General features: G+C 39.0%; 1 protein-coding gene across 4 annotated transcripts in view; it reads left to right on the forward strand.

The window, feature by feature from the left end:
* Positions 1-26018, forward strand: part of ETV1 (ETS variant transcription factor 1) — a 67143-nt gene that overhangs the window by 21502 nt on the left and 19623 nt on the right. For all 4 annotated transcript variants that reach the window (XM_055805934.1, XM_055805932.1, XM_055805933.1 and 1 more), the window contains 3 exons: positions 12672-12801; positions 14338-14526; positions 18341-18588. In XM_055805934.1, the coding sequence (XP_055661909.1) occupies positions 12672-12801; positions 14338-14526; positions 18341-18588 (567 nt within the window). The remainder of the gene's footprint in view (positions 1-12671; positions 12802-14337; positions 14527-18340; positions 18589-26018) is intronic.

Raw genomic sequence — 26018 nt, forward strand, 5'->3', positions numbered from 1 at the left:
ATTTATAAGCAGAGAAATATGCGGAAATGATTTTTTTTTTTTTTTTTGAGTTTTAGAAGTCATCAGTGTTTCTCCTAGGAATGATCTAAACCTAGTCTAAACTGGCAAATGGAAAACTGATTACTTTTTCAAGATGTGCTCTAGTTTTTTTCCCTGAGAAGGATTCTTTTCTTTTCCTTTCACTTACTCTTCATGGTCTCCTTGTCTGCAATACATTAGTCTTACCCGTTCCTGGATTATAGTTTGACCTTGGTGAGGTGAATAGGGAAGTGAACTGTCTTGGTAAAGGATAACTTTATTCTTTCCTATCTATTTGTTCTGTAAGCTGAGGATTATGCATGTTAGAAAAGAGTGAATCATTAGCAGCTTTATTTCTGGCTGTCTTTTTTCCCGTGGCTGTTTATGAACTTATTCAGCAAATGTGGTTGCCAGTAAGTTAATGTAGTGAAATATTTTTTAGCAGTGACATTTACTGCCAAGTCCTGCAGTCACTGAATAGGAAGGTTACTGACTGGCCAGGTTTTTGTCTTTAAATTTATATATTATGAGTCGTCATCAAGGGCATTTGAAAAATTACATGTGCAAAAACAATTCCCAGTCTTGCTAATTTGATCCTCTTTGCTCAAATATTGTTTCCGTTCTGCTTCTAATGTATACCTAACAAAAATACTTAATTATTTTTTTTAATTCTCTGTCTTCATGCTGAAACTGAGTGCAGTGTTTCCTTATTAACCCATCTGTAAATAAAATCGCACATGACCAAAGCACTAACATAAATGGAGACAAAAGAGACTTTGAAAAGTGTCAGTATTCAGTGAAGACCGAAAGTTTAAAGCATTTGGGATTAGAATCTGGGAGCTGGATTTGTACAAGTGTATGTGTATATGCAAAGTGTATACTCTGTGTATACATATTCTTTGTGTATATGTATGTATATATATGCATGCACACATGTAAGAAATATACATGCCATGTAATCATCGGTATTACTGATTGCATGCATGTGTGAAATAGTCATACAACTTCAGGAACAATTGGCTTCAGAAAAAATGTGCAGTGTGCATATTGGTAATGTATATTCAGTTGCAAGTCTCATATACAGTTAAGAATGCTTTAAGTAGCGGCAGAAGCCTTAAATATCTGTGCTGAGAACCATGAGCCTGTTTGCAGGTGGTCAAAATTCCGCCAGCTTCAGAAAGCACTTTGCTGTGAGTCTTTGAATATTGGGCTACTTATTTAAGCCCTGACTTTGTTCCTAGAGGTAACCACTTCTGACAATGGCTTCTTTGTTTCCCTGTTGAATCAGTGATAAAACTTGTGAGCTGAATTTTATTGTCGACTTAGTGCAATGGCCAGCACCTTTTCCAGTGGAGACCGCAGTTTTTTGCAGTGGTTTTTAGTAGTGGACTAAAGATTTAGATTTCAGCCTTGCTCTTATGAATTATAAATTAGATCTGTTAGAGTTGCCTTACTGGTGGGCATTTGTGAAAACTTAACATTGAAGCATGAAGGACACATGTATTTAGAGTAGTGACAGTCTCGTTCTTCTGAAGGAGTGTACGAAAAGTAAACAAAAAACTAGAGAACGAAAGTAAACAAAAATCCCATTAGCTACCCTGAGTTAGTGTATACTTGTTCTATGAATGTATACACATTTTTATTGTTAAAGGCAAAATCAAATTAAAAATCATCTTCTCAAAATGCAATTTTGTTTCTTTTAGTGCTTATTATTGAGAGTTGCTAAAATAAAAAAAATTATAAATATTTTTAAATTAGTTGTTTAATTTATGCTAGAGAGTGCTCACTGTAGTCCGTTTCATTATTCATTGACTCCTCTTGCTTTTGCATATTCCTAAGTAGCTAACTGACAGGCATGATTATCCTTAAGAGTAATCTTTTATTATGATGATACTCCTGTTTTTACAAGGAAGCAAACTGACACACTGCTTATGAAACTCAGAAGGTAGGATCCTAAGACTATTTCAAACTAGAATCAGCCTTCCGACACCAGTTGTTTAGGTTATGAACAACAAATGGCAGAACCAGAGATTAAATCCAGTTTCTTTCACATATTGTCCAGCTGCAAGTACAAGATCAGCAGCCTTCCCATCTATAGCTGGCTGTTGGCTCTTAGCACGGATACAGCAGAAAAGAACAAAAAATAATAACTAGATTGATATAACTTGAAACTTCCATAAGAGAGGAAATGAGGCAGAGTAAGTTCCTGTTTGTTTTCTGCTGTGGGTATGCTTTCCTAGATACCAAGTTGTTGATACCTTTGAAACAATAAATACAAAAAATATGAACTTGTTTATCTTAAAGCTTATTGTTACTTCTGGCAAAAATTCTTGTTGCAGCCTCCAAAGTTTTCTTCATAATTCTGTTTCCACCAAACCTATTAAAATCCAGACGTAAACTGTCAAACTGCAGATTTACATGAAGTGGAAAGTGTATGTGTGTGGAAAACGCTGGGATATTATCTCACTTGGATATTTTAGTAATGGAAGTTATGTAGTGCTTAGCCATTACCTCTTACAATTTAAATTAAATTTTGGAAATTGCTGCAAATGGAAATCCTGTCCTCAGAAAAGCACACAGATCCTGATTTAGTGGCCAGCTCTTCTCCTTGCGTTTAACTTTATTGGTAATTCCCAGGTAGGAATACAATTTAGGTTTTCTCCCAGGCTTGGTTGTACATTAAAGCCTTTCTCTTTAGCAGGATCTCTAAAGGTGGATCTCCTCTCCGTGCACTCTCCGCCTGGGAGCCTTTGGAGCCACATATATTACAAGTAACTGTAGGAACAAGTGCCCCGACCTCCTCCCAGGATTTTAACACTGAAAGCTAATGCAGATGAACAGCAACCCTGTTTCTCTGTGGGGTCTTGGAGGTTGCAGATCCAGCATAGAGGGGTTAAAAATTCTTCAAGATTTCTTTTTTCTCCTACAGTCATCTTATGCTATTCACAGGTTTTAGATCAATTGCTACAGAATCCAGCTGGCTTAATTTTTATTAGGTTACTGCTTCCTCCTCCAGAGAGCACTAAGCTGCTGTTTATTTTGGGGGCAGGGGGAGAGGGAGAGCTCTTCCTCCTGCCTCACCTACTCCTCAGACATCAAAGCAAGCCAGTTTGCTCCTCCTAACTTAATCCTCCCTTTCTCCCTCCCGCCAGTGTTCTGCAAATTTCCTTGTATTCTTTTCAGAGTTCCCGGTGCCCGTGGTATTTGTCAGCAGGTTAACTCCTGCCCTGGAGGGACTTGCTCCCTCTGCCTGGAGGCAGAGCTCCCCTGGCAGCCCTTTCCCCTCCACTGCCTGCAAGTACGAGTCTCCTACAGCCAGACAGGTAACTGTCTGGAAAGGAGAGAGAGCACTGTATGAAGGGGACGTAAGTCACAATAAAACAGTGGCCGTGACAGCATTTTTGTGAGATTGCTGCTTTTGCAGGCTAAGAAACCATGTCAGTAACTGCAGCTCCCACTGCATGAAAATATCTTCTAGACAAAAACTGGAAGCTGGAATCTTTTGGGGGTGGAGGAGAAGAGGGGTCAGCTAACCAAAATCACTTCGAACCATTCCTTTGCTTGGGGGCAGAAGAGTAGAGAAAGTCTTAGAATACTGTGTGGCAGTTCAGCTGCCCTAATACAGTGTCAGTTTAGGCCAAAGGACCTATAGTATCCTAACAAGGTGTTTACTAGTAGCCTCTTGAAAAGTTTGCTTGGAATTGCTCATTTTGGGGTTTAGGGAGTAGGTTAACTGTTACTGATAATTACTGAAAGCTTCCCCTGTGCCCCTGCTTCTCTAGCTAGGTGGCTTACCCTTCTGGGTGGGCTTTTTAGGTTTTACTATACTGAACATACTCACAGACTTCACATTTCAACCGACACGTTCCTTTTAAATGAGAAGCCAAGTGGCTACAAATATCTGAATTATCTCAGTGGTGCTTTCAGCATTTCCAGCATCAGAAAGCTGCAGGTGTACCTACCCTCAGTAACTAATGAATATTTCAGAAATTGCAACTGCACAGACAAGCAAATAAGGGATGTCTTGCACTAAAAATAGGGATTTATAGCACTGAACCAATTATTAAGCTGTATGGGTGCAACCTCTAATATTGTGCCCTGTCTTCCACACTGGCTGAGAACCCCTCCATTGCTTAGGAAGGCTGCATCTGTCATGGCAGGGGGGATCTTGAATTAGCTGCCCAGAAATAGCTAAACTGGCAAAACTTTTTAGTATCTTAACACCCAAGCTTTAGAAAAGCACGTTTCAGTTAAAGAATAACGTTTATTTCCATTTGTGAAGAAGCATCTAGAACAATTTCTTTGCTGAATAGGGGCAGAAGTATCATGTTTAGAAGGCAGAATAAGCTGTGCTGTGGAGAAGTGGCGTGTGTCTGCTTTGTAATGACGATTTTGTTGGTCTGGGGTTTTTTTCTTCCTTTTTTGTCTTCCATGTACAAACGCCCTCATATAAACCCGCTTTATGGATAGTGGTGCAGCTTTGATGTGCTGTAGGTACAGTGAACCTGTCTCTGTTCTCTGCTTCAGCCTTTTTTTGGGCCTCACCTGTTACCATCGAAGGCTTTATGTTGATCTCAGATCATAGTAAAAATGGAGGGGAAATTATGGTGGATATTTAGAATTAACATACTCTAGAGATGAACAGGTGATTCAATTAATTTAAAACTGGTTTTAATCCATACTTGTTTTTTGTCTTTTAGTCATTAATCTGTAATGCTTTTTGCTTTAAAAAGAAAAGGAAAGGAAAAACCTCTCTTACTCCAAAGCAAAAGAAAGTTATTTTAACAATTCTTGTTAAAATGGACGCATTACTGCAGATTTTGAGGTCCAGAATTTCCCAATATCACTTGTAGGAAAATGCTGTTATTTTCCATCTTGAAGCTCTGTAGTGGTAAACAGGAATAAATTCAGTTCTCAGTGCAGTTCATCTTCACCTGCTTGCTACTTTTTCCTAATTCAAATTCAGAATCAATATTCTTTTTCTTCTTATACCATATTATCTGAGAACAGTCCATGCAGACTTTAAGGACAAAATCCCACAATTTTGGGCTGTCTTTTATTGTTCACCCCTCCCATCTCTCCCCACCCCCTGAGGATTTAAAGACTATACTATTATGTAGCATTCGTGCATGCAGTATTCAAGTAGATGGTTAATTGACATGCACGGTATCGTATACTTTAGACTGGAAAAGAAAATAAGCAATTTGCTTCATTTTGCAGAGTGAGTTCTAACTGTTATTAAAGTGCATTTGTAGTTGCGTATTTTCCAGTAAAGGTGACAGATTACTTCAAAGCTGGTATTTTCTTTTTGTTAAATAAGGTTCTCAAATAGATCCATCTTGCCCACATATTCTATTCTTGCCAGTTGGCTTTGAAAGCTGGTGCTTGGGCTCATCTTTCAGAACTAGCTTCCAAAAAATGAGGTCCCATGCTGTTTCTATCTATTGAGCTGGTAGGGGCTGGAAGGATCTGATCTGAAGCCAAGGCAAAGACTGAATTGATAGAATCATATCTAATGGGTTTGCCAAGTACTGCCCAGTCATGAACTTCCACTTTCTGGGAAAGAGCACTGAGGCGAGGGGTGGTAAGAGCATTTGCAGTGATACCAGCTATCCTCAGATTTCCTTCCCTGGGCGTAGTCAGGCCACCACATGAAAGAACTAGCCTCTTGTTGTTGGTGAATGCATTTTTGCACATTTATGTCTTGTTCCTTCCTTCTGCATACTGCTTCCTCATTTTCTCCCCAGTTACATACATGCATCTGAAGAGGAAAAGGCTTACTGCCCTTTATTATGGTATTGCATGTATTTTGACCATACATAATGTATCATTGCAGAGGCATGATTGCACATGTGGTATGCTTATTGCCATGTGACTCTGTGTGCACACACAAATACCCATGCAGACTCTGTTTTAGATGAATTGTTACCACTTAGTGGGACTAGATGGAGGCCAGTTGTCTTTAGGGCCGAATTCTGCATCTTAAGCAAGTTCTATTTTTCTATATACAAATATACAACCATACACTGGAGGGTAAGAACAAGATCATGCATGTCTTTGAAAAACTACTTGACATGATCAGTGTCTGCAGTGTCAGTGTGTGCCCTCTGCCCCACCCCCACCCCCCCCTTCTAGCAGCTTTTTTTGTGAGGTAGTGAAAGCTCAATTCTCTTGTCTATGTTCAGTTTTTATATAAACTGCCAAGATAGTCTCTGAAGCCAGAGTGATGATACACATCTGTGTGTCAGATATCCAATTTGTCACCAGCTTCTTCCAGTATCTGGCAGAGAGCAGGACCTAAATGAAATCCAGTTGACTGGAGCTCAGCTAAGATCTGATAGAGGTGACTTTGATAGATCAAGTGGTCAAAGAATTTGGTGGAGCCTGTGTAGATGTAATCTGTACAGCCACTTCTAAATCAGTCCCCAGTCTTCAAGTCTTGCTCATCTATGCAGCTGTTGCAGTGGTCAGAAACAAAGGGGTGGTTTTTTGCCATTGTCTAGGCAAGAGATTGCTTAGGGTGAAAACAATTGCAGACCTTGCCTCAGTCATCCATCTGCCTTCAGCTGTTGCAGTGGTCTGTATGTGTAGGCTTTAGTTCAAAAACATTGGGAACAATTTAGCTGGAAAGACCTGGGTGCCAGCCTTTACTGTCTTTCCATCCTCCTACCTCTCCTCATCTGCCATCTCTCCAATATGGTGGTTTTATTTCAGTTTTTGGTTCTATACTAGGCTGCGTACAGCATTCAGCTGCAGCAGCAGTAACCTCCAGAGTATGAAGGAATGGTCAGCTGGCTCTAGTACCTGCTTCAGCTAATTCCTCCTGTGCATCCCAAAGATTACTGGTAAAATTTCTCATCTTAATGTATAGTGGAGTGAAATGGAAAGAGTACGCTACTTTGGCATCCCATTGTCTTTAATCAGATGCCTGTTAAATGGTTGTTGAAATTCAGAGTGCAGCTGTCTACAAAGGTCTGTAGCTCAAATCATAATGATCTAGAAATAATCAATAAATAGCCTCCAGAATGCAGAAGGCTATTGTTCTAGGAGTTAAATATGCATTTTTTGAAATCTTATCAGAAAATATGTAGAAAGCCTGGCAGTCTCACCTGCAAGGTCATATAGAAAGTAGTTAGTTTCGTAGCTCATTTCATCAGATACCCAAATACCTGTTACTGAATATATGGTTCAAAAGGTAAGTAACTGTTGCAGAAACAGAGTGGTTTGGGCCTTGTGTGAACCTACAATGCTGTGTTTGGATTTGTTTAAAATGTCTACTGATAAAAGCACCTAGGTCATTACTATCACCTCAGAAGTAACCAGCACTTTACCATCCTTGATGAACTGTTCAATAAACTGCTGGTTTTCGAAAGTAGATATTTTTTTTAATTATTTATTAAAATGCCTACCTGTTGTACTTACAGCATAAATAATTCGTTTGAATCATCAGGTGAGTGCTGTTAAGTTATAGTGAGCGAGGAAAATTGCAAAAACACGAATTAGGGTCCCTTTCCTTAAGTGTATTTCAGTTTGCATTTTGATAGCAGTTTAGAAATGTTATCGCCTGTTTTGTCACAGACATAATTCACATCTTTCTTCAGGCACTGTAAACAAGAGAAATGGTTTAATGGCTCCATAAAAGGCACTCTGCGCTGATAGCTGAGATTAGACCCTTTAGTAATGGATTTTTGTGTGTTGGGGGAAGGGGAGGGCTTGGCAGAGGTAAATGTACTGGAAAAGAATCTTGGAGAGACTCTGATATATCTGAAGTGCCTGGTGCATTTCTGTGTGTATTGGGAGATAGATTTAAAGTGTGACAGTGCTTTATCAGTACAGGGACCGCCTTTTCTTGCTTTTGACACAAAGTACTAACTTGGGTCACTTCAATCAGTTTAGCACCTGGAGTTGTGGCAGTAACTTAAATATTTTTACATCCTCTGTCTTTTCATCTTGCTGTTAAGAAAATCAAGTCCCCTCTATTCAAATGTGTTCAAGAAATCTCTCTAAACTTACATTGCATGTTGACAGTTTTGCTTCATTCAGTCATAAAAATGGATGAGTTTATTTACGAAATCAGGTTTAGAGGGTGATTTGAGAGCATAAATGTGAAAAGCGGTTTAGAAAACATGCAGCAGAAATTTTTAGGGCAGGACATACTGTGACTCCTCAGTTACTTCCTTTTCTCTGCACTTAATATACAAATGTAGTATTAATTAGGAGACATTGGAATTCAGTGGCACAAGCAAGGTTGCTGCTGTCAGTTGATTTTCTACTATATAGTAAATGCTCTTGCCCTACAAGTGTTGACAAAAAGACATCTTTGTCTCTTTGGTCAGTGGAGTCTAGTTTGCCTGTTGTTAGCCAGTGTCATTGAATTACAAGCAATATTTCATGCCTTTAAAAAAATATGTTTAAACCAGTTCTTCTTCATAAAATAAAATCGGATTTTATTTTGTGTTCTGGGCAGGAATCTGAAGTTTGAAAATTATAAAATAACTTTTTGCTCAAAGGAAAAATTATTTGCAATTTCATGTATAATATTGCTTATTTCTTCTTCATCTTGAATAATCATCTCCTGAATTGAAAAATACTATAAACCATTGCTTTTATACTTGATGCAGTGCATTTCTGGCGTTTCTCAAAAGAAGTGATTCGGTTCTAGCTGTACAGAGGTGGTACATTTCCTGATTCTCAGGAAGTATACAAATCGGTCTCCTCTGAGACAGATTCCTCCTTTAATTTCAGAGTTCTTAATAAAATTGTTCTTTGTTTGAGTCTTAAAGTGGGTGTTATTAGAAACAAAATTTGGGGATTAGGCTGTTGACAGATAGCAAAGAAGAGCAGCACTTCAAAACGAGGGGTAGTAGGTTTCAGCCTTTGCAAGTTCTGTGTGAATTTACTTCATGGTGAAATTATTTTATATAAAATCTAGGTCTGTACAACAGCACATTATATATAACACGCAAGCTTTCTCTTTCTGCAAATATAGATCTATTTATGCACAGAGAATATGCATACAGTAACGTATTATACCTTAATCAGTTTGCTGCAGATGGTAGCAGTCCTGCTTGCCTTCTATCTGCATGTGGGGCTGCAGAGGATCTCCGGGCAGGGTCTGTGGATTGAGTCCGTTCTGATACCGATAAGCCTGACTTTCCCCAGTAGCTGAGATGAGGTGTTGAAGCCATCCATCTAAATACACCTTGTAAGATTGTTTGCCTTTCAAGTCGGGAGGTAGTTATCTGTAAGTAATCACTCGGGATGAAATCTTGGCCCTTGGTCACTTCTTAATAAGATCGTTATTAAGGCAGAGTGCCCGTTAACTTTAATAGGGTTGAGACTGTTCAGGGGTTAAGTAAAATGAATTTGCCGTCAGGAAGAAAGAAGTGGTGAAGAGCTGGTTGTTTGAAATGTCATTTTGTTAATTTGGATGTGTTGGTAGCTTGGTATGCTGCACTAAAATTAGATTGTATAAATAAGCAATGTTGCTCTCCTCAAAAGAAAGTGGATTGAAAACATAATACAAAATCCAGCTTAACAAAATGGTGTATGTTTAATATCTGTTTTAATAGGTGCACTATAGAGTGAGTGTCACACTAAAATGCAGGGCGATGGGTAGAGGGTTTCAGTGATGATACGAGAACTGCTTTGAATATTTGAAATTTTGTTGTTGGAATAAGTCTGTCATCTTCAGCCACACTTAAAGATGTGGTTTGAAAGGTCAAGTAACCTTCAAGAAAGCCCCCCCCAAATCCAAATGCAGTAAGTATTTTTGTCAGGGTTTTTTTTTTTTGTTTGTTTGTTTTCTGTTTATTTTTTTTCTTCTGCCTCTAGAAGTGTACACTTAAGGAGTTACAGATAAAGCTTAGCATGGTGACTGTGTCAGGGGACTGCCTGAGGAAGGCTTTAAATTTTACAGCTACATTATCTTTCTGGCCGTAGTTAAGATAAAGATCTAATATAAAATCACTTTGGACTGTAATGCTTTCCCTAAATGAAATGAAGGTGTTAACCTACTTGATTTGATACACTTTACCCTGCTTATAAAGCTGGAAGGAAGGTGAGGTAAACTTTAATTAAAACTGTAGCACAGATGCCTTCTAGCACTCTGCCCTGTACCTTGCTAGGACTGTACAGTAAGCAAAATAAAACGTACCTCGCAGCCGAGGCAGCAGGCTGGAGCCGTGTTCAGTGAAAGTAATTTAATTAGTGTTGATCATGACTCCAGATGATGGTGATTTGATAAGGAATAATTTAGTACTTAACAGCCTTTTACATGCACCAACTCCATGTGGGAAGGTAAAGCAAATTGCACAAAATGAATGTGCTGCTTTCACTTGTGCCTGTGCCAGTGAGCTGGAAAACTGCCTGTTAGCAGACGTTCAGGCTCTCAGCGCTGTGATGAAATACCCAGCCAGTTCTCCGCACAGGGCTGTGGTGTGGGAGTCTCTGTACTCCCGTTATTTAAAAATAAATAAGGGAAGTAATTTTTCATAACGGATTAACTCCAAGGAAGTAGCAAAGTTAAAATTAAAAAAAAAATATTAAAAAATAGAGCAGCATGGGGCCTTTGTGCGAGTATATGATACTGGCTTTAAAAAAGAATCTTGTTGCAGTTGCGTTTTAATTCTCCGATTCAAGTCAGAGCGATTGTCTACCTTTCCGTCGGAGCCTCCATCCTGTAGTTGTGGGGCCCATCGTACACATGGAATGTGCGCTGTGCGTTACCTGACCAGGACATGCAAGGAGAGTCAGCAGCAGAAGTTCACTAGCAGAACCTGAAACAAACTACTGGATGACAGCCTGCTTAGCAGTTATGGTGGAAAGCTGACTGGGCTGCATTTTGCCGTGTTATTGAATTTGAGAATCTTTATTCAGGAAGTCTGTATGGTCTCTTACATTAGTGCAAGTCCAGGCAGTTTTATTTAGAAAGCGTTCTTTCCGTGTTGTGATGTTCACCAGTTTTCATCTCTGTTTCTTAAGTTACTGTGCTGTGCGTATGTATTTGTGTACCTGTTTTACTGTCTGCTTTTCCTTTATAATCTTTCTAGATGATTGACTGTTACCCATCAAATATAATAGCTGGATAGTCGTTTTAGAGACAATTCTTCCAAGTTTTGTGAAAGTATGTGGCAAAATAATACAGTGCTCTCTTGCAAATGTCTTGGCTGAAAGGCAGTAGTAGAAGTTGTCATGTAATAGGGTACTGGAGGATCCATTTGTGAGAGTCCTCTGAGCATTGCCCAACTGTGAGACAACCTGTGGTGAGAATCTGAAATCCAGATCTTACTCGCAGATACTTAAAAATCAGTTTATTAGTTCTGATGCTTACTTCTTAGACAGCGTTTCATTTACCTCCCCCTCCCCATCGGACACATGCATGTATATGCCAGGTGCATTAGTATCAGAAAATATATAATGTGTAACAAATTGTCTTTCCTAAGTTCAGGTGCAAAGGGAGGGTCAAGATGCTACTTGATTGAATATAATAATGGCCTGATTTTGTGCTGAGGATCTCTACCAGGGACTGATGCACATACGTAGATTTCCACAGAGGCACAAGTGTCTGTGTCAGGTTGGAGCGTGATGTTCAAACCACAGTCTTTTGGTGACAACATAAAAAATTGGTGATAAAATTGATCTGTGAACTCTAGGCTTCTCAAGAGTTCAAAAATGTATTTACAACCGCATTTTATTTAAAACTTGGTGGGTATGTTTTCAAGCTGTTACATACCTGTCTTTTAGTCCTTTGTCCTACTAGCTGCTTTAGATTTGTGTGTGTCTGTTGAACTTTGAATTTTTGTCTGCTTTAATTTTGGTAAAGGTTGCGTATGAAATAAGAAAAGTTGGCTGGCTTAAACTAATATGCTGGTTAACCTTGACTTTACCTTTGGCCTTTCTCTTAATCCAGACCAATTTGTGCTTCTAATTAATGCTGCGTTTCTGTCATACTCCCTCTGTTCCTTTTACCTTTTAAAAAACGATTAATAACGTCTATTATTACAATACATTAATGTCTGTATCACATTTACTATTGAATTTGGTGAGACCAGGATTTTCTTGTGTATTTTTGAGAAAAATTAATGAAGCCATTTCTTGTGTATTATTTTCAGATGTTACTTATAACTAAAGGCACATGTAGTCATCCAGTTTGATAAGTTTCACTGCAAATTTTCATGTGTTCTGTGAGACAAAAGTATTACTGATCATGTATTTGAGGCTGACATAGGAGAAATTTATTTTGGAGTCATTTGTGTGGCACTCTTTGAAGTAAACTACTGTTGCATTTATAGCTAAAAGCTACCTCACTAACATTACTTAGAAACATTTGGTTCCTGGGAAGTATTTTGCCTTTGACAACATTTACAGTAGTTAAGCCAAATATAAGTGGGCTGTTATTTTCCTGTTAATGAGATGGGATCCTGGCCATCATTCTATTAAACAATAAAAGTGCTAATAGCCAATGCGAAGGATCTGTGGTGTCTATTTTTCAATTGACACCTGAATAAATACTTGAAATGTTTATTTCCTATATTGTTTTTAGTATTGCAGTGGTTTAATTAATCGTGTTTAATTAGCAGTGTCTAGCTTACTTGAGAAAGCTCATTGTTAATATTGTGCTTGGATTTTAATTTTTTTTTTTTTCTTTCCAGTGGCTTTTCATGGTCTCCCTGTGAAAATCAAGAAGGAGCCCCATAGCCCATGTTCAGAACTTGGCTCCTCTTGCAGTCAAGAGCAACCATTCAAGTTCAGTTATGGGGAAAAGTGCCTGTACAATGTCAGGTAAAGCAATCAGGAGCATGTTTGCAGTTAGAACTGCTGATTTAAATGAGGACTGACTAAAGAGTAATAAAACCGTAATAGAGATCTTACAAAAGTTACCTCTTCAGCAGATAACAGACTGATGAGATAATGCATTTAGCTGATGAACACTGATGGAGTTGTTTACAGTTGTATCAAACACTTACATAACCATTTTAAAGCAGTGTTTTTCATCAAAATGCATATTCTCCATGGGAGATAGCCAGAGTTTAAAAACCCAGGGTGCAGGCATGAAATAGAAGGAAGGAGTGTCTTGCTTGCTGTGAGTTGTATTGAAAGTACTTCCCAAATGCATTGCACACATTAGGAAGGAGAGAGAGATCTGTGTAACAGGCAAGAGATTGGCAGGTCTGAGCAACACATTACGTATTTGACAAGTTTTGCAGATGTTACATGTGTGTATTTGTGGGTGATTAAAATTTAAAATAGTATTTCAGTAGGCTCTGCACCTTTATTACCTATTAAAAATCAAGTTGTCTTCTTTTTTAGGGATCGATAAGAAAAGCTTTATTTATTTCTGGGTAGTGGAGGGGCTTGATACCACTGTGTTCTTTATTGACTCTTTTGGTTTGCACTTACATGTCACTCCTTCCTTTAGTGTCAGCAGTGAAGGATTTCTTATTGACGTTTCAGTCTATTTCAGAATCTTTCATCTAGCTTGTGAGTTTTTATTGTCATTAATGTACTACAAAAACTGTTAGCACTTAAAGCATTTACATTTAACTTTTTGGATAGGAAAAGGGAAAAATTAAAGAGGACTGGCACCTTTGGCAGTCACAGAGGAGTGATTCTGATTTCAAAAATTGAATGCATACATTGATGGATTTGATGGGCACTAGGGGACCTGACAAAAGGAAAGTCTGCAAGTTCATGCTTACTATCTGCCTAATGTTTGCGATTTTCCTGTTTAAAAAGAGGGATGATCAAAGTGTGCTCAAGTCCTTTCCTGATTTGGGACACCTTTGAAAATAGCATCTGCGTTATTTGTAGGACCAGTATTTTGGGGGAGGGGAATCTGTCAGGAGAGGCTGCTGATATCCTAGTGTGGGTAGCTAAGCCAACACACCATTGTTTTTCTGGGTCAGATCCCTTCCCTCTAGCCGTATTGTTTTACTGTCTAACTTTGTGGTTTGTGCAAGCTCTAAAAAAGTCTTGACAGGCACTGCCACCTCTTTGTTGCTCTAGTTCCAGGTGTTTCTACTTTTATGTATTTTGTATACCTCCTGTTAAAATGTCATTGTTAAGACTGAATCCTTTAAAAATACATTTCTGTGCTCCAGAGAAGAAAATGCTGTGTTGAACCACGTGCCTTTAACATGATCTTTTTCTGTGCTCTTTGCAATGTAAAGTAGAAAATTCCTCTACCCCAGACTGGTAAATAAGGTAACTATAATAAAAAGCTTATAAATGTGACACAGGTTTACTCTGGATGTATATACCACCTTTTTTTTTCCCCCTCAGATAAAATAACCTGACCTTCTTTCCCCTTGCTCATAGTGCCTATGATCAGAAGCCACAAGTGGGAATGAGGCCCTCCAACCCACCGACGCCATCCAGCACTCCTGTGTCACCGCTGCACCATGCCTCCCCAAACTCAGCTCAGACTCCTAAACCTGACCGGGTTTTCCCTACTCATCTCCCTCCATCCCAGTCCATTCAAGACAACAACTTCCCTATGGACCACAGGTAAAACACAAAACACGTGAGAGACACACGCGGGTGGTGTTTCAGTTGTGACTGCAAGTCTTTTACGTAGGGTAGCACCAGCTTCCTGCTCACAGCTATTGCCTTTTGGATTGGGGGACCAAGGTGAAAACCAGCAAGGTTCAGAGTGTCAAAAATACGTGTTTTATGAAAGGCTAGCACCTGGCTTGGTGCACTTCAGTAGCAGTTTATATTGGCAGTGACAGAGTTTTAATGACCAGCTGCTTCTGTCTTGTGTGATTACAGGGTGCTAGATAATCTCATCTAGGCTCCCTTTCCCATGAAAGGTTGGACCAGATGGTCTTTCAAGGTCCCTTCCAACCTGGGCTGTTCTAGGATTCTGTGATTCATTTGAGGCTAGTAAGCCCTACAAGTTAAGGAAGTCACTAGCAGGCATGATCTTGGCTATAAATATCTGGCCTCTTGCTAAGCAGTTCACCGAAGAGATAAGTGGCCACGTTATGGCGTTACTGCTTCAGAATATTCTGTGGAAGGGTGGATCATTTTTCCAACCCCTTTTGAAATGTAGCCTTTCAAACAAAGTAAGATGCCAACATAAACTGTGCTTAAATAACATTAGTCTGAGTAAAAGCCACAAGAGCTAGAGACTAGAATTAAAGCTTAAACTGTCCTTAAGTCACCCTGTTTTGTTTTGATACGTTAGAAGTCCCCAGACAACTGACTGTCTTTCTTAGCTCAGTTTTGCAACAGATAACGTTCAGTGGATTTCCCTGATTTTTGAGACCAAACACTTGTTTGTGGAATTCTGTTTATCCTAACCTGTATTGCATGAACCTGGTTTGGTCTGTTGTGTTGTGTGATTGCTGTATTTAAAACTTCAGCTTTATGTAAAGAAAGTTGTGTGTTCAGAAATTCGACTTAGCTTTTAAACATGAGCAAATTAAGAAGTGCCTGAAAAGGAAATCAGTTGTTGGGAGTGTGATTTGCATGCTTCTGCTCTAATAAGGGCTATTATCTCCAGGGATTTGTGCATATCGCTTCTGAAGGGGGGTGCTAGGGTTTGGATTGCTGTTTCGTGTTCTGCTGAGATAGTTTTAAATACCACCCAAGGTTATATACAAGCCCTTCTGGTGGTGAAGAAACGCTGAATCGGCCCCTTCAGCTGCCATAGTCACCATCTTTTCCCCTTCCGTGGGCTGTGGTCTAACCACGCAAGCCCCCAGTGAAGCCAGGCAGTGGTTTCGATTACAGGATGGTGCATAAATTGTGTTTCTGTATATACACCAAAGTGAAGTTGTCAGGAGACTGAGATCTCCAGAAGCTAAATGGCTTCTGTGCAGAAAGCGGTAATACGATTCTTCAGATGAAAAAATGTTTTGTTTTAGAGCAACTTGTAAAGAGAGTACTGAAGCTGTATGTCATCCCGGATTCGAGTGTTTATAGAGATTTGCATACACCTGCCCCCCGCCCCCCCATCTTTGATATTCATGTTCTTTAGGGCATTTTGCACTAATGCTTCCCTTCTGTAATAGGACATCATGTGTTCTAGTGAAGTCCAAAACAGCTGACTCAAGCCAAAAAGATCTAAGTTTTCTCCTTTTTTAAGGAAGATACAATTGTAGTGGAAGATATATTTTCCCCATTTTCTTATTTGTTTTGAATCTTCTCACTTCCTGTTGTTTGAAGGAAGTGTGTACTTTGTATTTCTGTGAAATTCAGAGCTTCCTGACTTAAAAGGTGATATGCTACTACAATGAGTGTATGCAATGAGAGAGAAAATGTCGTTTAAACAAATGGCATACAAATGTGAGTTCATGTATAAATCTGTAACTCAAAGCTTATTTCTTTGGAACATGCATTGGTGGCATAAGATGGCATTAGTATCTAGAACATACAGCCCATACATCTTCATACAGGGCATGAATATATGAACGATAAGTGGTCCTAACAAGTACCAACAGGAATCAGATCCACTTGTATAAACAAATGGCTTGATTCCATACAAAGCTTCCAGTACAACAAGTATTATTAACTTCCTTTGAGGCTTTGTGAGTGAGCCTGTTTCTTATTTTAACTTCAAGTTGCAATTTTCTGATTCACTCCTTGACAGTTCTTAATGATAATTTCTGCTTCTTTTTTTGGCTAATGAAAAAAGGAAAAGAGGGAAATGAATGCAGTGCCAGTCAGCCTAACTGTTTCATAATACATTTGAGTTTCTAAGTTTATTTTCTGCAGGTGTAGGTGGAATTGCAAAACCCAGTGTTACAGTGCAGTACTCTTTCTACTGCAAAATCTAATATTTACACCAGCATTACAAAAATTAATTTTATCTCCACTGTTATATTGTAATAGTTTCTATCTCTGTAGCTCCCACAGTATTTGTAATTAAACTATGACAGTAAATATTTGTCAGACCAAGTTCTCAGTATTTACAACAGGCATTAGTAGAGATTAAATTGTTTCAGAAACATGTACTACATACGAGTTGATAGTCAAGGATTGTATTGCCTGTGCAGTCAAGCCCTTGCATTCTTCTTCATTCACACAGTTTTCTCCAAGAGATTGTCCGCTTTTGCTTGCAGGAACCAAAGTCAGTTCAGATCTAAAGTACAGGAAGGTGAAGAATGATTAGTTCTTGGGGTGTTTGTTTTTTTATTTATTTTATTTTTAGTGTGACAGTGAGAAATTTGCAGAGAAAGGCACAGGATTTGGTGGGGTTTTTTTAGTGTCTTGTTCATGATGAGTGATAACAGGACTAGTAAGCAGTTTGTTGCAAGAATGTTGCATCTGCTGTGGATTAGTGCAGACAATATTACTACAGTGGTGGTTACCACTACTGTGGTAATCTGCAAGAGATGACAGGAAGACTTCGTGCGCTTCATTAGGGCACGGTGGGAAAATAGCATCCTTGTGTTCTTCTCTATGCTTGCGAACTTGCAGATACCCAAGTAAATGCATTCAGGCCTTTTAGTTCAGTTAGGTATGGTTTATGGAAGAATCAATGAGGATAGATTCTTGAGTAGTGTTGCATGTAAATGAAGTTAATTTAAAACTGAATTCTCGTATTTTATGCCTACTGAAGAGCATTTGAGAGTAGTAAATAGCATCATGGCTTGCATGGATGACTTCTTGCATGTAGAAGTGACCAAGGGAACAGGTTAAGGCAGGAGGAGAATTCCTAAGCATTGTTTCTGTTAGCAAAAATTTGCACCCTGTCCTTTTTCAGGGTGTTTACTTTCCCTTCACATTAGGCCTGCAGTGCAGTGCCAGCCTTGCAGGTAGATCTCCCACGGCACTATCCCCAAGAGGACAGAACTGTGGACTTTTACCCTGGAATGATTCCAGATGTTACAACAGACAATACTCTTTATTCAAAATGTTTGTGTTTGTTGTGGTCAGAATGGTTTCTGTGTGACAGCAAGAATGGTAAGAGTAAATTAGAGCACAAGCCATATGTTGCTAATACTCGTGAAAGAACAGAGAGCTCTCTACCTAAGCACCTGTAGTGTTACTGTGGTAGAATGTCAGTCTTTCTACTGATTTGAAGGTGGTGCCTTTCCTCTTTGCCTCTTCTGTTGAGAGAAGTTACTGAAAGCAAAAGAGGGTGGTGATGGGGACAGGTCTTAGAGCTGGTATTAATAGCTGGGGTGTTTTGTTTCTTTGCTGGTTGCTGTTCTACAATGCAAGTCATCCTGGTGGCAGCATTTGTCATGATCATAAGCAAAATGTTTGCTGCTGAGAAAGTGATACAGCCAGTAGTCATGACCTGTGAAGATCTTTGGGAAATGGAATGTAGCTCAAGTCCCTTACATGACCTCTCTAACTTGTGTCCTAGATTTCGCCGCCAGCTCTCTGAACCTTGCAATTCATTCCCACCTTTGCCTGCAATGCCAAGGGAAGGACGTCCAATATATCAGCGCCAGATGTCTGAGCCAAACATCCCTTTCCCGCCTCAAGGTTTTAAGCAGGAGTACCACGATCCAGTTTATGAACACAACGCTATGGTTGGCAGTGCAGCCAGTCAAAATTTCCCCCCTCCTCTGATGATTAAACAGGAACCTAGAGATTTTGCATATGATTCAGGTAGGTGAGACTCTCCTTTAGTTCTGCATAGTAAGACTCATCATAAATGAGTCCAAGCCAGTGCTATTGATGTTTTGATCATATGAATTGAAACTTGCTCTTTTGGCTTCTCAGTCTCCCAAAGTAATTTATGTCTGAGATTGCTTACAAAGTAGTAAGATTGCTACATAGTACAGTGTGACTCGTGCCACTGTTGCTTGCTCTGTAAAGGATTTTGTTTTCTAGAACTCTGTCCAGAAAATGCACACGTTAAAGAAGCTGCAGAAGTAGAAATCATGGGTGCAAAATTGAGCTTTACTTAAGAGAGGGTTTGTTCTGTACTATCTCATCTCTGACCTCTGAATTTGCGTGCTGGATTTTACAAGCTCTTTCATTTGTCTGCCAGAAATAGAGGACTCTCTCCTCTTGCTTGCGCTACTTTAAATCAGGAGTAGCTCCACTGAAGTGGGGTTTATACAGCTATAAAACCAATGAGGGAGAAGAATCAGCCAAATTGGTGTCAGCTTCTCAGTTTGTGCATACTGCTGTGTTTTGTGGAGGTACATAATCTGGGATGCCAGGTTGCTGATGTAGAGAATACGCTGTTGCTATTAATAATGTTTATTATGATTGTGCTTATAGGGCAGCTGGAATGGAGCCTTATTGCTCTACTGACAGTACAAAACAGAGGAGATGGTGGCAGAGCCTGCTCTCAATAGCTTCTGGTCAAAATAGAAAAGATAAGGGATAGAAAGGATAAAAACATAAATCAAGGGAATACCATTGTAAATGTTTGCCACGATTTAAACATAAATATTTACATTATACTTGGGAAAAGAGAGAATTAGGGAAGCAAAAGAAAGAGTTTAGAGTACCAGGAAACAAGGAGAAGGAAGATGGAAGGGTGTTAAGGAGAGAAGCCGACTAAAACAGAATGGAGTGGGCTAGATGGGGTAGACAGTTGATCAGTATGGAGCCAAGAAAATAAAATCAAAACACGTGTTTCAGTCTAAGTGATTTCTGCAGCTTCTCTTCAGTCTCTGCTTTTTTCCTGCTTTGTGTGTGCCACACTGAAAGGGAGGGGTTTCAGCGAGTCCCTGCTGTGCTTCTGGAGGAGAGTACATTGCTTTCATACACGTCCACGCGGAATTGAGCAGGGGGAATGGGCAGCCCTGTCTGACTTGAGTCTGATTCTTCTTCTGGATGCTGCAGTACCTGCAGTGCTTTCCTGCTGGTTCAGTCTCTGGCTAGATGCTTTTGCACTTTATTTCCCAGAGGCTACATGACAGCTGAGTTGAGGTCTCCTTTCAAAGCTTAGCCCATGACAAACTATTTTGCAATTTGATACAGTGTAGAACTGGGTTTTATTGTCTTTTCAATAGCTGACTTAACATTGTCTGTCTAGTGGGGTATTTTGTGTTACTGTTAGTGTAAAGTGCTTGTTTTAGAGTTGACCTCTATGTTAGAACGGGGAAATTGGGAAAGTAGAGCTGCTTTCTCCTCCCTTGCTCTTGACAAGCAAAGAGCCAATCCTTAGGCAAATTTGGGTTAGGCCTAAACAGGGAGGGAACCAGAGGTGAAATACTTCTCCAAGTTGAAATACAAGACAAGCTGAAAATAAGTTCAGATTACAAGAATCAGATCTAGAACTCAGCCCTATCATTGATGAAGGTTCTGAGATACATGGTGGTATGTACGTATCTCAGACTAAGGATACAGTTGTGTATCCTCAGTCGTACAGGGCGGCATGGGAGAGACTGTCTGCATAGTTAATGTAGCAATGGATAATAAATGGGGGACTGCAGCTTCAGGCACTGCCAGTCCCTTGCAACCTTCACAAGCACCGTTATTCATCCTGCTAAATTAAAGGATGAAAAAAGGTCCTTTTGTAAGCATGCTTCATATTTGGCTAGGAAGTGGGATCTCCTTATGGTGTACTATTACTTTAAATCTGGGTTGCCTGCTAGCATTTATCTTTCTTTGGAATATTCTTTAAAGCAGGAAATTTTATTATCCTGAAAGGAAAATGTGCAAACTTGTATCCAATTCTGTCATGCCTTTCTTTTTTTTTTTTTTTTTTTTTCTGCCGGCAAGAACATTCCACTCTATAGTAATGATGTTCCAGCAAAATTGTTGTTTCTTTTGTAGATGAATAATTAGTTTTTAAAAATGTAATAGCTGTGTAACCAGTGGTCATGAAAAATTAATCTGTTGGTATCAGGAAGTACTTTTATTGGCCTCAGAATCACTGCATTTAAGTTGACACATCTGTACACTCTGTAAATTGCAGTCAACAACTGTGGTCTGTTGATATTTTGTCTTGTTACCATCTGTTCTCTAGAAACCATCATTTTCCATCCTTGCTAAGAGTACATTAAATAACCCCTTAGGAAACATAATGTATTTGTCACTGATTCATTGATTTCATTTTTCACCTATGGATATTCAGGGAAGAGGGAATGCCAAAGTGAAAAGTCTTTTTTGCATGGTATTTTATTGCAGCTCAGATAAGAATATAGAAACATACTTCAAAAGTTCATTGTAATACACAGAGATGTTCCTTTTGGGATGTTTTTGAAAGAGCCTCATAAAAGTTCATTGCTTTTGTGCAGTATACTTTGTGGGAAGCTGGTGAATGAAAAGCATTATTATGGAATGATTATAACTCTATTAAAACATGACATTAATTATGACATGGGAAATGGCAGATCAATTAGTTGTAATTGTAATTGCAGGTATGCAATTTCTACTGCGAAATGTTTGAGATAATGGAAAAAGAAAAATGTCAACAGAGTAGAAGCTTTTCCTTATCCATCTACACCTCGAGAAGTCACAGTGCATCATACGTGTTCAATCGATCAGACCTTAATTTTCTGACATGGATTTTTTTTTTTTCCCATGGCTACCAGTCGGATGTATCTAGTACTTGATGCTATATCTAACGACTTGAAGCACAAAGACGCAGTTAAGGACATAGAGAGCTTTGATTTTCCATTATTAATGAGTATACTCCAGAAGGCTTCCCAAGATCTTTGTTTACAAGGACTAATAGTTGGCATTCCTGTACAATTAGCACTTCTAGAATTCAGTTCATGTATTTGGGTACTTAAACAAAAAGGCCAAACAAGATAAGTCATCTGTTCTGAGCTTTATTTTTAAGCAACATCTTTGCGGGCTTGATCCTCTCTACATAATGTGGCGTATTTGCAAATATGCTAACATACAATGGTAGCTATGCATGTACATGTATTGATTAATACTAAAATTCTAGTTTTAAAATGACATCTTAAATTACTAAGTTTAAATATCTTCTCCCCACCCCCCCCCCCCCCCCCCCAATTGAAAAAGTTATTTTGGTTGGAAAGTTCTTTTGTGACCATGTGTTTGGGAACTTGAAAATGTGTTGAACAGAGGTGCTAGAGGTAAGTAGAGGAGGAGTTGTTGTTTGCATGTACTTATTACTGATTGCCAGGAATTTACCTGTTGAAGTCTAGATAGATTTAGTGTTTTCTAAGCACGTTAGAGGCATTAACAGGGATATTCTCACAGTTACATTTCAGGGTAGCCTCACCATTCATACACTTGAATGGACCTTAGAAAATTTGGTTTCTCTCCCTGTTGCTTTCCAAGTTTTCTTCCAAGATACTAGTTGCATCACATAAAGAATGAACAATCCAGATAGAATTATTAGCCTCCACATCTTGTTGAGTTGCTCATCCCTTTAATTCCTGAGGCCTCACAAGCAAATAAATACCTTGTGTTGGCCTCCATATGTGAACTACCCCTCTGTTAAACAGAGGGATGAGTGGAGGCAGGAGGGACACAGCAGAGATACTTCGGATACCCAGTCAGGAATGGATAATTTCTAAAGAACATTATGTAATACATATGTTCAAAGCTTAGCTGCTAGAACCTTTCTTTGTATTTCTAGCTGAGGAAGTACAAGAACATCAGATGAGGGTCCCTGTGCATGCACTGCAAAAATAATAAGTAAAATGAAAAATCTGGCAGAAGCGACATGACTACTTTGCAAAACTTCATTAGGGCTGGAATGGGTTTTGTTAGGGCCTAAAACTGACCATCTAGCTGTATTAATCTTGAGGTCATCTTTCCCTTTCTTGAAATGTTGTGCTTCACTAAGTACACAACTTCCAGCCTCTGTTACAAATGAAGTAGGGGCTCCACCTGCAAAGATGTTTACAGCAGGGCTCTCCCTCCCCTAAACAATTTTGACCTGTGCAGTCAAGAGGCAAGAATGCCAAGACAAAAGGCTGTATCATAATTCATTTGCAACAAAGGAGTTGTGTCAGAGTTGTGCAGGAAGTTGTAATTATGACACTTCTTAACCTCCTAAATTTGCTCTTATAGGTATAGGATGTTGTTAGTATGCTAACAGTCCTGTTACAAATGTGCAATTATCTACTGACTGGGAACAGAATAAAAAACAAGAGTCCTTTCAAATACCTCATGTGGTGGTTTTTGAAAAGCAGATGAATGTGAATTAATGTGGAAAAAGATCCCTAGTAGTTCATTCTTCCTTAGAGATCAGCTGACATGTCCTTAAATTTGGGAGTTTGCACACAGCGTAAGAGAATGTGTTGAATTAAAACTTCAAGGGGAAAAAGAAGTAAATTTATTTCTTAGAATTATATTTAGTTGCAGATTGCTTTTTTCTTTTACTTTTTAAAACAACATTTGTATATTCTATTGTACTTCTTGGAGGTAAAGTTTAGACATTTGGAGATGCTAGTATGAAGGAAAAAAGGAACTCTCAGCTGTCAGAGTCAGTGCAGATTTGCTTTTTCCAGGATATTCTTCAGTGCGTTGACCAGTGCAGCATTTAAAATGACAGCACTCATGGTGCTTCTGCTACTGTCTTTAATTATATTGGCTAATTTTTGTACAGTGCTTTGAAAACATAAAACGTTGTATGAGTGCTAAGTATTATTACTACAATTATTCCCCTGGGAGATTATTTCAGAGACTAAATAGACTTCACAGTTAAGAAAAATTTCTTGATCGTAAGCCTAAATTTTCCCTTTGATCAGTTTCATTCCCTTGCTCGTAGCTACACATCTTTGGCTCATCGCAAAACAATTCCTTGGTATTAATGCACCACCTCTAAATCTCTGTAGACAGCTTACATGTATACTCTCAGTCTGTCTGTGTGACTTGTTCTTGAGGTCTTGCTTCATAAGTCCTCCAGCTGCTTAATCTTTTCCTCAAATTATCTCTAGGTTCCCGCCCGCCCACCCCCCCTTTTTTTTAATGGTGAGACTGCAAATATTTGCAGTGGTTTTGAACATAGTTTTATAAAATGCTCTGTGATGTAGAACCGACTCCATCATTTTCCTATATATGGTGCTTCAGTACATGCATCTCAAAACTGCATCTCCTTATGGCCTTAAAGGAATTCTTTTAACAGAGTACAATTTTTATCAATGAAAATCCGGCTGGCATAAAGGCAGGAGGGGCAAAGGGATAGGGGTTTCCTCTTGAGTTCAATAGGTTTAGGAAGTCTCCCCCCACCTCATTTTTGGTTTTGCAGTTTTCCTGAGTCTCACTTCTGTGGTTCAAAATGTTTCATCCTGTTTTTTCAGGAGCTTGTCTGCTGTGTTGCTTCAGTGAATGAGCGTGGATTTTGTTGTAGATAAACTGCACAGCTCTTTGTACTTGCCCTTAAAACACATAAACACAAATCTGCTGTTGGATGGTGTGACAGTAGAAAGTAAGAGCATCTGAGGGGGAGACTTTGGAAACCTGGACTTCAGAAGATTGCTATGAAAGGCAAAATTATAACTTTTCACTTGCTTCCCATCTAGCTGATTTCCTCTGTTCACTAATTCTGTCTGAAAGAAATCTGTAGTTAGAATTCATTTTTGTTATACTACCTTCATGAATGAAGGAAAACCTGAATACCAAGTTAATGTGAGCATGTAGGCAAGAGACCATGCATCTCTTTTTTTCTTTTAAAGCAGACAATACGATCTGAAAAATTGTCCTGTAGTCCCTGTTTTTTAAAGAAATGGATAAATATCCTCTAAATCTACAGTTACAGTAAGTGGCACTGGCTAATGATTTGATTTGAGGATTGAGAGCGCAGTCTGGATTTACTCTTTGTGCATTAACGCAGGTCAAATGGACACAGGCTGCATTTTAAATCAGTAATGGAAGGCTGAAGCCTGCCTTAAACCAATCACATCAGCCTTACCCAAGACTGATTGATCCCGAGAGACCGAGCCCTGTGAGCATAGCTTTTTATATGAATGGACTCTGTGCAGCCTGAAGTTTCATTCATAAAATGGATGCTGAAGGGGAGGGGAAAAAAAACAAAAAAAAACCCAACCCACACTCGCCAAACCCTGGAATGTCCATTTATGCGGAGCTGAAGGGTGTAGTGTTCCCTCAGCTGCTGCTTTTGCCAGTTGCCTTAAAGTAATGATTAATGCGCCTTGGCCCTGCCTGCCTGTAACCTGACTCCATTTATGGCCGTGGTGTGTTTCTAATGTATAGTGAATGAGAAGGCTATATTCTCAAATCAGAAACATAAACAGGAACTGGTTGGTCTGAATTCCATTCAAATATGTCACTTCAGCCGTGCAGTGTTTGTCCAACTTCAATTTTACAGGCAGGGGATGGGGCGGGGGAGAAAAAGCAACACAGACATTTTTGCAGTAAGATCACCAACAAAAGGAGCGAGGGAGAGAGAAAGTACTGCTGCCTTTTGTTGGACTCAAAGAGCAGCGATGTTTAAAATACATTTTACAGTTACTGAGGTTAATAAAAGCAAATAAGAGATTTTTAAAGTATGCTCAAAAGATCAACTCCATGTGGAATTTCAATTCAGAGCTGAATGTATGAGCCTTTGTTTTCCTGTTCTGCTGTATAAAAAGTTACACATCGCCTAGACAGGCTGTTGACATCTGGTCTCAGAAAATGCATTAGATGTTGTCATAGATCTAAAACCCAAAGTTGTGGAAAGGAAGATGTTTGCTTAAGGTTTTTTTTCTGTATGTGTGTAATAATTCCACTTAGACATGAGCTGGTAGGGCCAAATCTCATTCTCTGGTAGGTTTTTGTGGAGTGAGATGTAAGAAATTAAATGTTAAGTAGCTATTTTTTAGAAGGGCATGTATGCGTATCCATGAGCACACATACTTGTAGATTCATTTTTTTTTTCCCGAATTGCTGTTACAAAGGCTAGTGACAGACAAAACAATGAACAAAACCTTCCATTCTGAATGTTTTTAAACTGCATAACGATTTGGGAAAAGAATGCTTAATTTTTACGTTGAATATTGGAAAAGATAGTGGCTTTTTTCACCCATGTAACTTCAGTGTACCTACATTTTCATGCTGAATCTGCTAATAAAAAAAATGCTGACTTTTGTATTGCTAGGATTTTACCAGTTTGTAGGACTCTGTTGTAATTACATAGATTCTGAGGGGAT

The sequence above is a fragment of the Falco peregrinus genome, chromosome 5 (assembly GCF_023634155.1).
Source record: "Falco peregrinus isolate bFalPer1 chromosome 5, bFalPer1.pri, whole genome shotgun sequence".
In the NCBI taxonomy this organism is placed as follows: domain Eukaryota; kingdom Metazoa; phylum Chordata; class Aves; order Falconiformes; family Falconidae; genus Falco; species Falco peregrinus.